Source organism: Artemia sp. Qi Xiang Cuo, chromosome 10 (genome assembly GCF_049724085.1).
Source record: "Artemia sp. Qi Xiang Cuo chromosome 10, ASM4972408v1, whole genome shotgun sequence".
Classification (NCBI taxonomy): Eukaryota; Metazoa; Arthropoda; class Branchiopoda; order Anostraca; family Artemiidae; genus Artemia; species Artemia sp. Qi Xiang Cuo.
Window position 1 is genome coordinate 62805899 of NC_142803.1, and position 14350 is coordinate 62820248.

Sequence of the window (14350 nt, forward strand, 5' to 3'; positions counted from 1 at the left end):
TTTTTAAGGTTATAAAATTGAAAAAGTGCAAAATCTGTTTTGTTTTCAGTAAAACACAAGTTCGAATTCTTTTGTCTTATCTACTGCAATTTCTGTTTATTTATGGTTTTATTAATTTATCAATAGATATGTATGTCACTGGCTTAACATAACTCACTACTTGTCACTGGCTTAACATAGCTCTTTAATTGTCGAAAATTAGTTTTTTTTAGTCTGTGTCATATAGGCTATGGAATATGTAGGCAATGTTAAGCCAGTGACAAGTAGTGAGTTATGTTAAGCCAGTGACATACATATCTATTGATAAATTAATATTTCCTTTTTACTGATTATCCAGTATTTTTAGGCCTTTGTTTTTTTTGGATTATTATTAGATATTTATCTACATAATAAGAGTATAAGTAGTGTTGTAAAATTACTGTTTAAATAAAAACTCGGTAGGTAAAACTGGTAAATTTGGTAAAATAAGGACAACTTCATAAAATAGGGCAAAATATGGTTCTCCTAGGAAATATAGAGTAAAATTGGTGTTTTAGAGTTGCCCTGTAGCTACAAGACCTGGTGAGCATTTTTTAGCATCACTTTCTGCTTTTAATGGAATTCTTTGATAATTCTGATTTTTTTTTACGCTTAAAAAGGTAACGTCCCGTCATCTAGAGTTTTATATATTTTATTAACAGTCTATTTTATGCATTTGGTAATCTTGTGCCTAGTATAATACCTCAATACTTGGACAGTGCCTGATTTTTGACATCTCTTTCGTAAAAAAAAAAAAAAAAAACTGTTATTTGAGAATAAAATCATATTAGCAATAATTTTCCTACATTTAAACCTAAGTAATGTTACCCTAACAGCCTTGCATACTTAAAGAGCAGAATTCAGCAATATTTCTCATATCATGTACATGTTATTTTATTTGTTTATTTATAAAAGCACCGAATACAAGTCAAAAAGTAAACCAGACTATCTTCAACAGGAAATGCTGGCAAACCTTGCTCCTTTCCTTGTGACTCAGATTCAGATGACTGCCTGTTCCTAAGCCCCCTCTTCCAACAAAAGTCCCAGATGCAGCCTTGAGGATTATATATCAATTTCTACCTCCACCCTCCCTTCGTCTCTCCCTTAGAACTAATTCTGTATTTATCTTAAGATTCTTTCAAAACAACCACTGAAACACAAGGGCCGTTAAACTAGAATAAGAACTTTAAAAACAGCGTAGTCAGTAACAACTAATTCGGTAGCAATTGGTTAAAAAGCAGGCTAAATCTTAGAAAAGGGCATTGGAACCTTCGATTTCCAATTGACTGAGCCCCCTCCAAAAATTGTTCAACCGCTTCTTCAACATGAAGTGCCTCTGGGAAAAAAAAATATCTGAGCGAATATCAATGCTTTGAACCCTTATGTGTCTTTACCATAGGCAATGCTATACGATTGCCTCTGACTTAAACAGGTGAGTAGAAATATCAATTCCCCTTCGAATGAAGATCCAGAATTATCAATGGAGAAAATGAGAGGAGGTAGAGAAATTTCTGTGGCCCCCCAGATCGCTGAAAATCCAGATCATTTAGTGCTTTTTGATGAGGCAACTTTAGTATCAGAAGCAAATGGCTTCCCACACTCTTTTAGGAAGGCAATTGAAAGTAAAAAATCTATAAATAGAGACCTTGCTTTAAGTAGAGATTCTGGACATATTCCTATGAACCCAATTTAAAATAATTTAAAATTGAAGGATTCGAATAATATTTTTTCTTCAGTTTAATTTAAGATCAACTGACCATGCTTTTAATGAAAATTACGTCTTTAGACAAGCATAATCAATCACTAAGCAGAGGATTCTTGCCCAATCTAATCGGTGAATAGTCTTTCATTTATTCTGGCTTGGTTTGTTTGATTCAGGCTTTATTCTGCTCTGTTAAGGGTCACTACAAAAGCTAAGTTTTCATTCTTTATTTTGCGCACTGAAGACGGCTCGGCAAAAGTCCCTGACGAAGTATCTGCTTGTGTCATTTTCGTTTCTTTTCTGTCCGCTTGCTGACAATACCCTTATATTTCTGGGCTATTTACTTTTACTATTTTTTTCTTGTTTGTCCTATATAAATCCTGCTTGTAGCCCTTTCTGTCTTTAACACCTCACAGAAGTTGTATAATTTTATTTCAGCTAATATTTCACTATTTTAAATATATAATCACTTGTACTATAATACAATTGATCGTTCTTAAAACAAGAGACTGAAGTCAGACAGATGGCCTTTTAAAACGGGTAATACAGCTATACACAAAACAAAATCAAATCCAAACCTGTTACTGACAACCTCTTTGTGTTGTGAAAATTGTTATTATTATTATTATTATGTCCGTAAAATACAATAGATAGCGGTAAAATGGGCAAAATATTTAAATTACTTAAAATACCCAATTTTGCCGTGACCAGTTACAACTAGTATAAGACTACTAAAGTCAGATTTATTTTGCGTATATTGGTTTATTAGTTTATAATAAAGATGTATTTCCCCTTGTCAGTTTCTAGGGTTTTGGCTAGTGATTACTAATTTAAGGGATTTTATTTTTTATTTAGTATTGTCTATTCCTGCTATAGTTTTTATATGTTTTACGCACTATCCGGTGTGCAGTTAATTTTGGTAGATCCAGGGCTTGCATGGGAGTTTTGCTGCCGGTAAACATTATGAATTAACTTTTGACAAATTGGCAATGTCATTGACAATTTTTGTCTATCATAATTGACAGTGTCTATGTTTCTAAAAGTAGCTTTTGTTTCTTATTTGTTACCTATCAGAGGCAACGTTATAGTAGTAAAAACATAAGGCTTCAAAATAATATTTTAATCGTTTATTATAGAGGCAGTTCAAGTAGAAGAGATGTGGTCTTACACAATTCGGATAGGGCTCATGCGGCTGAAAGTGGAAAGTTTTAGTCTCCTTTTTAACGCTCAATAGTAATTGGAGGACAAGCAGTCCCTCTTCCATGCCCCTTTACCCCCAAATGCATCTAAACCAAATTTTGAGATAGCCACTGTTTTCCAAATATTCTAATGACCTAATAACTGGATTTTCAGGGTCAACAAACTATACCATAAGATGTTATGATTTATCTTATGAATCATAAGATACTATAATCAAAACTGAATCATTAAATACTATGAGTCCAGTTGACGTTCATTTTTTTTTATGTTAGGAAAAGGAATGCTGTTTGATTCTAGGTGTTTTAAACGGTTAAGGGTATAAAGTTGAAATTTTCAGAAAACGTTGAGAGAGATGTTGAAAAGTTGCTGGAGGGCAAACAGGCGTCTATCTACTGTCTAATTTTTAGCTGCCCCTTCCTAAAGACACTCAATCAAAATTTAAGAATCACCATGTTGTACAAAATAGTTGAAAATTCCCACAGTTATCCCTCCAGGGATCACGAGATCCCTCCTCTTAGCCCTTGGGGCAAGTTTTGTTAGTTGTATCAGTTGTGAATATTTAATATGTAGGGTTGGCTATAGGGAAAAAGGAGGATGTTTGATCCCGAGTCTCCAAAAAGTGTTAATGAAAGAAAAACTAAGACAATCTTTCTTGGCATGATTTATAATCTTTCTTGGTCTGCTATATAACCCTTTTCGCACCATTTGTGTTTTTTGTTTTTATATTTTTTTGGAAAGTTTTCTCCGCCTCTGATAATAGGCGAATTCGACCGTAAATTTTAGCGTTTTGCAAGCGTTTTATTTGTATCCCTGTTTGGACCCATAATAGTAAAATTGTTTGACGGTACTGTGTTTTTGAGATTTGTCAAAGAAATGAATGAACTGTCATGTAGATTTGGCGACCACTGCAATAAAATTCTTGATTTTCGACTGATGTGTCTTCTGTCAAATCCCTATTGTCGCAAGATATAAAATTTCTCATAATTTGGCCCTTGGTGAACGAGTGCTTAAAAGTTAGGTTTTCAATATTTGTTCGTAAGTTTTATTTTTTTGTCATTGTTCTTCTCTTTTTTCATACTCCTCATAGTGTGTTTTTGTTATGTAGAGATCGTAATAATATTTTTTTTTTGGGGGGGGGGGGGTGGGTAAACAACACGAACAAAATAACTTTAAAGTTCGAAAGTAACAGTGCCAGCTATTCCTGAGATAATATACATACTCATTTCTGACAATGTAGATGCCCATAGTCTCTTGATTTTGTTTACTTCCCCCTTTACATCCCCTGAAAGGTTCCAATTAGTGTCTTGTTTTGATAGTGAGATATTGCACCTGTGTCTTTTTGGAAACCTAAATCGAGTTGAATTCTTTTAATTTAGTACAATGCTTGCAGTTGCAGTGGCACCATAGTTTTAGCAGTAGAATTAGCAACTGTAGTCTGATTTAATCGAGGAATGAGCAGTTGCAGTCTTAGTCCCACGTAATCGCAAGCAATTCTAAGTAGTAGTTCCACTCGTAATCATAACCTCTATTGGTTGCAGTTGGAAGCAACATTAGTTAAAAAGAGTCCTGGGTGTTAGCGGCTACTGTCCTAGTCATGAATATTCACAGTAACAAGCAGTTTCAAAACTCACAATTAGTAGCAGTCGTTTTTGCAAGTAGTCAGGGTCACAGTTACAATAACTCACAATTGCTTGTTGTAGCCTAGCAGTCACACGAAGTTTCAATCACAAGTAGTTGTAGTCGCAACTACTAGTCACAGTAACGGTCACTACTTTTTATAGTCGCAAGCACAATCAATAGCAGTCATAAGGAGACAAAGTCGACAATAGTTACGCTTACACTTTGTCTTAAGGATACAAAGGTGCAAGTGTCTACAGCCGATGTTACAAGTTATCACAGTCGAAAGTAGTTATAGCTGCGAGCATTTGTAATTTTGCTGACACTCCTTTTGATAAACTTCAACCACGTAGCGGGTTTTGATTTACTTCAACACTCTCTTCAGCATTCCCTCAAAGCTTCACCTTAATGTCTTTAGCCTTTTGGAGACCCCGAATATGCCCCCCCCCCTAGTACCAAATAATAAAACTATGTAAACAATGGCAAAATTCTATGACTTACAGCCCTTGTCCTTAGAACTGTGGTTGGATAGTTATCGGACCTTTTAGTTATATGGAGCAAAATGGCCCTCTCAAAATTTTAATCGGATTTCTGAAACAAGAACAGCAAAAGGAGTATGGGAGGTTGAGTGGTGGTTTCAGTTTAATCACTTTTACTCTTAAAAAGAGCAATAAAACTTATAATTTCAAATCAGATTAGCCCTTTCTGACAGTTTCTTTGACAACTTCTTCGATATGAAGTTCCTTAATGAAGAATTAATTAAATAATACTTAGACCCCACTTCGCTCTTAACTTAGTCTTAGGATTCCCATGTGAGTCTATTTTTTTTTTTGCAGAAGCTGAAGACGGACTCCCAAGCGATTATGAAAACGACCTTAGATGCACGCCACCAATTTTGTTGTCAAAACCTGAATGCAACCCTTATACTTTTTGTTCTGACACATGTGCAAACCTCGAGCCTGATTTTGACCCTCTCAAACTGGAGTTGGATGCTAGCAAGGACAAAGGTATGTTTTTAAATATCCTGACTATAGTCAAAGATATGTTATGAAGGCACACCCAAAGCAAAACTAAAATCAAACCAAATTAATTCTAGTTGCAGATGTTGGTATTTTTGAATGGTGTCAAAACATGATTGGGTGTCAAAGTGGAATTTGAAATATTGTCTCAATTTTGGGCTATAAATAAAACAGTTCTTATTGGGTTTAATTACATATGAAAATATAAGCTCGTGAAATATTGCTGAAAATTAGGATTCATTTTAAAGGTATCTCCTGCTGTAATTTTTTCAACAAAAATAACAAACAACAAGAAAAACAATAGGGTATTTATAAGACTGTGTAACTTGCTCAAGCCTCACATGAATTTTTTGCCCCTATATTCAATGGCTGTCCTCAGCGAAACATATAGATAAGAGAAAACTTACTGTTTTATTGAAAAATGGCTATGCACAACTTTCAAACCTTTGCTTTATTCCGAAAACTCCTACACAAGTAACTCCGTAGAGTTTGTTGAAAAGCTGAAAATGCGAGTATACCTAAAAACACAATAGTAAGTTGCTTTAACATTTTTTCTTTGCATACAAATATTGGTGTTCCACCACCTGAGCAATTTTTAAAACAATGAAATGACCAAATTTATCATTTAATCGAAGATTTGGCAACAGGGATAGATTGTGAGGTTTTAATGACCTTGGTAAGTTTTTTTTAACAAGTGTTCAATGTATTTCCAATTCTGTTATCAACCAATAAAATGTCTGTACACGGTGGTGGTCTAAATGAATTTTTTTATATTTATTTATGAATCCTGGGCTACCTCTGCTTTCTTATTGCTGTTTCTTTTTTTTTTTTTTTTATTGCATGTTTGTGTTTATATTTATTATTGTACCATTGTGTAATTTGTTATTTTAGGCCTAGTCAAAAATATATATTTGTGCGTGAATAAGAAAATGATTTAACTTGACCAATATAAAGATGGCAAAACCAAAGGCTTGAATTTTAATATTGCTCATAAATCCTTTGATTCTTATCTAAGAAGCCATTTATTTGATTGCCCCAGCCATAAACTACTTTTTGATCAGTCCTCCTTCATTAGTAATAATGTATGTATAAAACAGGTGGTTCTTGACGTAAAAGAAATTAAACTTGAGGTAAATATAACATTTCTTTAAGTAGGTATTTGGAGGGCCATTCATTCAATCCTTTATACGCAAGTGTAATTAAAAACTATTTAATAAATCATTTTAAAAAACAAGTAGTCAATACCAGTGAACCTGTTACTAAAAGACCTTTGAGGCTAGCTGCCAAAAAAAGCAAGAACAGCCATAAAAACATGTTATGTTTTATTTCACCTCAGTGAGCTGCCTTGTTTTCTTTTGTTTTATCTACCAGTCCTATTTAAACTTTGTTGAAGTGGGAATTCTGGGACTGTTCTGATTTTCAATTTTGGTTTTGTTGGTCGTATTTTACTGTAAGCTTCATTTTATTTATATATGCTTTGCTTAGGATGGCCCAGAAATTTTCCTTGCAGGAAGATTTCATTGATTGAGGAATATTTCATTGATTGAAATATTCATTGAGGTTTTTGCAGGAATATTTCATTGATTGAATTTAAATATTTAATTTATTTCATTGATTGAAAGGAATATTTCATTGATTGAAATATTCATTGAGGTTTGAGCAAGCTTTGCTGCCTTAATTAGTCTCTATTTTTTGTAATTTTTATTTTTTGAATCTAATTTGAAATGTTACTATTGTATCAAATAAAATCTAAAAAAACAAACGACGGTGGTATGGTGTTACTCGCCATAACTTTAGGTACAATTGACAGTCAATTATTTTTATTGTTATGGAATTGTAACTATTTAAATTGGTTTATTTATAGTTTTCAGTTGCAAACACATGTAAAACAAGTTTTTTTTTTACTGAAAATCTATTTGGTGTATATAAAAAACTCACCAGTTTACTGATATTTATTGCAAAATTAACACAACGGTGATAAATCAATAAGCTCTTTATGCACCTAGAAAAATAGTAACTTGCATCTTTATCTTTTCAACTATATGTATCTCTCTGGGGAAAAATAAAAAAGGCGAAATTTCTGCAATTTTAACAAGTTTACTTTTACTTTAAAACTAATAGAAAAAAATAAAAGCTTTAGAATCACAGTAAGCGCAATTTTGAGTTTCACTATATCTTTTTATTCTAGACATTTTTTTGAAGTGAGGATTCTGAGGCTGTTTTGATTTTAAATTATAGTTTTATGGTAGCTTTTACTGTAAGCCTCATTTTATTTATATGTGATTTGCTTAGGATGGCCCTTTGATATGTTCATTTGAGGTTTGAGCAAGCTTTGCTGTCTTAAAAAATTTCTATTGTTTTAGTTTGTTTTTATGTAGGCTATTATATCTAATTGAATCTAAAAAAAAACGATGGTTGTATGGTGTTACTCGCCATAACTTTAGGTACAATTGACAGTCGATTATGTTTATTGTTATGGAATATGTAACAATTTGAATTGATTTATTGAATTATTGATAACTTCCACTTGCAAACACATGTAAAACGAGTGTTTTTATTTTATTGAAAATCTATTTGGTGTATATAAAAAACTTTACCAATTTACTGATCTTTATCGCAAAATTAGTACAACGGTGAGAAATCAAAAAGTTCTTTGTCACGCCCCTGGAAAAATTGTTACTTGCATCTTTATCTTTTCAACTTTATGCATCTCTCTTGTGAAAAATCAAAAAGAACAAATTTTTGCAATTTAACAAGTTTAAATTTACTTCAATACTAATGAAAAAAACAGAAACTTTAGAATCGTAATAAGCTTTTAACTTTTTCAAGAAAGTAAGGAGAGTATAGCCAATAGCAGAAGACTTCAGAAAAATTTCAAATAGGCTGCTAGAAATTAATGGATACATCGAGTCTTGAAGCTGAACAATTACTCATTCTTCTTTCAGAAAGAAACATAATAATATAATACGTTATAATATCATAGGATAATAAAATAACAAATTAAACAAACAAATAAACATATTAAATCACATTATTGGAAGTATAACAAAAGATCATGTTTAAATTTATAGCCCTAATTGTCAATTTGCTCTATTACATTTGTACTGACAGACTGTTAACATTTAACTGCTCCATTTATGGAAGAAGTACAACATACGCTAACAACATAACAGTTTCAATAACACAGCTTCTTTACATACGCTAGTTCTTCACAAATTATCAAGCATCGGTCATAACTTACTTATTGCACAATTGACCTGGAAAAAAATAAAACAAAAGTTTCAAAGTTTTAGGATAGATTTATTATTCAAGGATAATTTAGAATATACTATGAAAGCTAAATCGTATATCAAGCATAATTGTGGTTATCAAACCTCTGGAGTAATTTTGAGTTTTACGATATCTTTTTATTCTAGACACCGCTGTGCCTTCATTGTTTGACAATGATCTTCACACACAAGCAAGCGGAATACTGAGAATGACTGATTTAACTACTCTTTTTCTAAAACAAGAAACAAACTCAGATTGTGAAAGTGAAGCACAAAGCATCCAACTGACCCATGATCTGGGTGTATTTGATGGAAACGCTGCCCCTGAAAACTTGAATGCATCAAATTTATCTCAGTACCAAGGAACGTTCCCTGGGGAAAAACCATTTAAGTGTCAAGTATGTGAAAAAAGCTTTTCTTCTAGTTCCTATTTATCCAAACACCGAAGAACTCATACAGGAAAGACACCTTTCGAGTGTAAATTATGTGAAAAGAGCTTCACTTCCAGAGGCAACTTATTAATACACCAAAGAACGCATACTGGGGAAAAACCATTTGAGTGTGATGTATGCACAGAAAAATTCAGCCGAGGGGCAAATCTATCAGTGCACCATAGAATTCATACGGGAGAGAAACCTTTCGTGTGTCAAGTATGTGAAAAAGGCTTCACTTCGAGTTCTCATTTATCTAAGCATCAAAGAACTCATACGGGGGAGAAACCTTTCATATGTCAAGTATGTGAAAGAGAATTTACGTTTAGTTCTGATTTATCTAAACACCGAAGAACTCATACAGGAGAGAAACCTTTCGAATGTCAAGTATGTGAAAAAAAATTCACTTCTAGTTCTGATTTATCTAAACACCGTAGAACTCATACGGGAGATAAACCTTTCGTGTGTCAAGTATGTGGGAAAAGGTTTACCTCTGGTTCTGTTTTATCGAGACACCAAAGAACTCATATAAGAAAGTAACCTTCCGAACGTTAGGTATGTGAAAAGGACTCAGTTTTACTTCCGATTCATCCTAGTATCAAGGAATGGATACTGGGAATTGCTTTTCGAGTTTGATGTATGTACGGAAAAATTCAAAAGAGGGAATAATTTATCCAAAGACCATAGAAATCAAATAGGAAAGAAACCATTTGAGAACCAAAAATCACCCGATTTATTGATCAGTCAAAAAATAAGCACATTTAACCGTGAATAGTTGTTCGTACCAGTGGCTAATGACAGCAAACCCCAAAAAAGTTAAAAGGTCCGAGTTTAAAAATAAAATTTTCCACCTGGAATGAATAGAAACACCATGCTGTAACTTTATTATTCTGAGTTTCTTGTTTCCAACTTCTTTTTTTAACTTTGAAATTTTACTGCAGAATGCCTGAAGCACCAAAGATTTGCACCACCAAAGAAAACATACTGGGGAGAACGTACACGACATTCTGATTTTCCCAAACACAGAATGACGCATTCTAAAGTTGTAAAACATATCTTTCGTTTGATAGAGGTTGTCAAACTGAAGTTAACCTGCGTCTTTGGTTTTTGTTTTGATTCGATACCGTAAAAATCAAGATATTTCATTATAGGTTCATTGTTAACTTATCATTTTCAGTTGATAATACTTAATAGATAGAGAGAGGTTAAAATCCGACTTTTGGATGCCGGAAGTTATTATTTACGAAAAGGTGCCTGCTAAGCTATTACCTCTACTCTGGGGAATAAGACCAAGGTTGATTAAATCATTTAAAGACTAAATAATACAACCTTGCCAAGAATTTTGAAGGCATTAGCAGAAATTTTGCTTCTGAGAGGAAAGAGTAACTTCGAAATTTCAGGATAAAACGTGAAAAAATGAGTCAAACGTAAGTAGATTTATAATTTGGAAGTAGAATAAACGAAAAGTTATTATTTTCCTTGCTTCATAAGTAGAAGTGAAAACACAGGAATCTTGGTGTCAAAGTCTAACGATGAGAATGCATTGCTTTGTCAAAGCTCTTGTTAACCAGGTTTGCTATCATAGCAACTCAAACAGCGGTATTGCTAAGATTTGTACGATGTGTTTCGAAAGCTTAGCGCGAGTGAAATGGATGATAGCCTAAGTTACTCTCGAATTTAATTCAGTGATCAAACTATTCATCATTGATGAATTTGTTCAGCACTTTAAATTATGATTTTCTATGCCTATTTTTGTTCTTTTTTTTCTTTTATCGGTTTAATAGAAGGGACAAGGCCGTACCCAGGGAGGATAGGTGTTTGAACCCACCCCCTCCCCCGAATGTTCGTCTGATTAGTACATACGTAACAAAACCGGAAATAAAGAAATATTTATGCGTTCTTTGATTTTTTATTGTGTAACCCCTCCTCCCTTGCTTAAAAAATCTTTGAGTAATCCCCTTCCCCGAAAAAAATCCTGGGTACGGCCTTTAGAAGGGATGTTGTGTGGTTTTTCTTTTAGCTATCATTATATTAGTTTTCATACAAAAAGGGGGTCATGGATGAAAATTTTTCGTACATGGGAACACTTTCGACAATATGGGAGACAATAATGAACTCGGAACCTTCCTTATATCTTCTGCAAGCACTCGTAATCGTTCAACTTACTCGCCCGAAATTTTTGCATGAGAAACAGAATATATTCTCTTTTGTTTATCAGTATTAAGGAACGTAAATAGTTCCTGGAAATGATAAGCTGTTGTTTCTAATTGTCCCTGAGTTTTTGCTTGGAAAATATTATACAAAAGTTAAAAATCATTAAATGCAATTTTCAACAAAAGAAAAATAAAGCTTAAAATTTTGTTCCCTTTGTCTGAATTTTTTTTTTTTATTGTTTAAAAGGTGAAAAATAGTTTAGGAATGTAAAGTCCGTCAACCTGTTTAAAATAAAAAGCTACTTTTGAAACTTTGCAATTTTGTTTATCATTATATGAAAAACCCAGAATGAACAAAATCACCACATTACCTACCAAAAGCTACTAATGAATGTAGATTGACAGTTTAATATACAACTTGATAATAGTTATAGTAAGTCTTGCTAATTTGGGATTTATTAACGCGTTTAAAATATATTTCCAATAGTGCGCAAATTCTGTTCTTGTCTAGAAGGCATAAGGGAGGTTAGCGTTAGTCTTGTTTGTGATAATATCTGCTCATTTTAAAACTGATTTGATTTTATATTTGAACATGTTACTCGTTTTAAGTAAATTTGTGCAAAAAAAGTACTAAAGAAAAACAAAGGAATATAATCGTTTGAGTCCGTCATTTACTGGTAGTGACTTAGGTTTTTTACGCTTGAATTATTATTTTACTTTATTTCGGCTTGGATTTGGTCTAAAGTACCTCTTTATTGTTCTTTTAAAACTTCTTTAAAAACTTTGTCTTTCAAATTAAAACCATGATCAAGCATTCTTTCCTTCCCCAATAGCATACCAAATATGTAAACCATGGTCAACTTGCATAATTAACAGACCTCGCACCAGAGGCAATGTTTTTTTTTAATATTTAACTATTTTTAACAAAACTTTGAACATGTCTTTTTTGCGGGGAAGGAGGGAGAAGCACCTGAAAAGGCTTGGAAAAGGAAATAGTTGCCAACATTTCACTTTTGACTCTTGACAGATCTCTAACTTTCTATTCCCTATTGAACTCTCTCTGAATTGAATTCCTTTTGAAGTTTCTACGAAAACGACATATGAGGATAGTAAAGAAATACATTGAAGCTACAGCACATTTCAATTAGGTGGTGCTATTGTGCTGTCTGTTGTTTGGAGTAATGACTTTCTGTAAACATAGTTGGGCCACCCTTTCTGGTCAATATGCTGCCATTCTCTGCTGTTTTCGTTTTATCATTCATTTCAATTTATTTGATTTTCTAGATTTGGTGATCTATTGATATAATGGTCTCATGTATGAAACAAATCTTGTCTTTATCTTATCCCAAACAAAAACCTAAAACTCTTTAATTGATTTTTGTCGTGGTTTTGTGGCCCGTAATATTTGACAACTACAAACAAAGTCACCCGTATTTTCAGTTGTAGTTACAAGTTATTATAGTCGATAATGGTTGCTGCTGTAAGCAATTTTAGGCTGTTGAAATTACAATCAGTCGTAGTCCCAGTGATAATAGTTGTACTAAATGTAGTGGTATTAGTATGCCGTATTACCTTTTGCTCAGTTGAACATGCCTTCGTCATGCCCAGATATTTACAACTTAATGGCCTACGTCGTTCCGGAGATATATCTGATACAATCTGCTTGTGCATAGTAAGTTTTTATTTAGTTCAACATTCCCTTAAATTTTAACCTGAATACCCGCTCCCTTAATATTAGTAGTAATTACAGAAGTAGTTGTAGTTGCAGTATAAGTAGCAGTAGTATGCGCATAATGTTTTGAAAGTTAGCCTAAGTAACACACTTAGCCTCAGTATTATGCAATCACAAACAGTCAAAGTTGCAACAAGCAATCACAGTAACAGTCGGAACTAATTTCAGTCAAAAGCGCAAATAGTCTCACAAAAAGTCTCAATTAGCTGAAGGCGTATTAACAAGTTGTCAGTTGTATTCAGTCACAGTTTTAAAAGTAGTTGTTGTGGTACTAGTAGTATGCACATGTTTTGCTACCACTAATAGGAAGATATTAGTGCTGTAAAGGCTAAGGATATGAAAAAGAAAATTGGAGAGAATATTAGAGGAAAGTTTAAATTAAATCAAAACTTAATGTATGCATGTAGATTGTCAAAAGGGTGTATCTCAGGAATAGATTAGGGTATTAAGTTGGAACTTTCAGGGAATGCTTAAAGGGAGAAATCAACTGACCTAAAGGCAACATGTCCACGATACTATTAGTACTACTGCCACAGCTACTACGACTACTCCAAGTACTACTTCTATTGCAAGTACTATTGCTAAGAGCAGTAAGATGAATATTTCCAGAACTGTTTAGGGGGAAGCTGAACTAAATCGAAACACACTGTAAACTTGTATTCTAAATCTCAGTATGTTTCAGGGAGATCTCAGTATGTTTCGGTTAATTGTACTTCTTCCTCTTCCTTGCCTATTGTGAAAGGTGTCCCACAAGGCTCTGTGCTTGGACCACTTTTGTTTTTAATTTGTGCTTACGATCTTGTAGATGATCTTCATCCCCATGTGCACCCTATTATTTTTGCTGATGACAGTAACTTTTTCATTGCTGCAGTGGACCTGCCATCTGCCGTTTCCCTAGCTCAAGGTCTTCTTGATAAAGTAAAAGATTGGTGCTGGTCAAATGGTATGACTCTTAACAGCCAAAAAAGTGCCTTTGTACACTTTAGAACCCCTTATCGTATGAGAGACGCAAGGGAACCAACCATCCTGACTTATGGGAATGATATTATACCACAAGCTACTATTGTGAAATTTCTTGGTGTGTATCTTGACTGTCTTCTTTCTTTTAAACCCCATATAACTCATACCCATTCCCTTGTCCTCCGCCAATCTTCAATGTTATACAGGGTTAACTCATTTCTTCCCCCAGATGTTATGCTTTCTCTTTAT

At 33.4% G+C, this 14350-nt stretch overlaps 1 protein-coding gene across 4 annotated transcripts in view; it reads left to right on the top strand.

The window, feature by feature from the left end:
* LOC148948015 (uncharacterized) overlaps nucleotides 1-13948 on the top strand; it is a 32996-nt gene extending 19048 nt beyond the window's left edge. For all 4 annotated transcript variants that reach the window (XM_089095647.1, XM_089095648.1, XM_089095651.1 and 1 more), the window contains exons 3-4: nucleotides 5374-5544; nucleotides 8973-13948. In XM_089095647.1, coding sequence (XP_088951773.1) covers nucleotides 5374-5544; nucleotides 8973-9796 — 995 coding nt within the window. In that variant the 3' untranslated portion in view covers nucleotides 9797-13948. The remainder of the gene's footprint in view (nucleotides 1-5373; nucleotides 5545-8972) is intronic.
* Nucleotides 13949-14350: the final 402 nt, after the last annotated feature.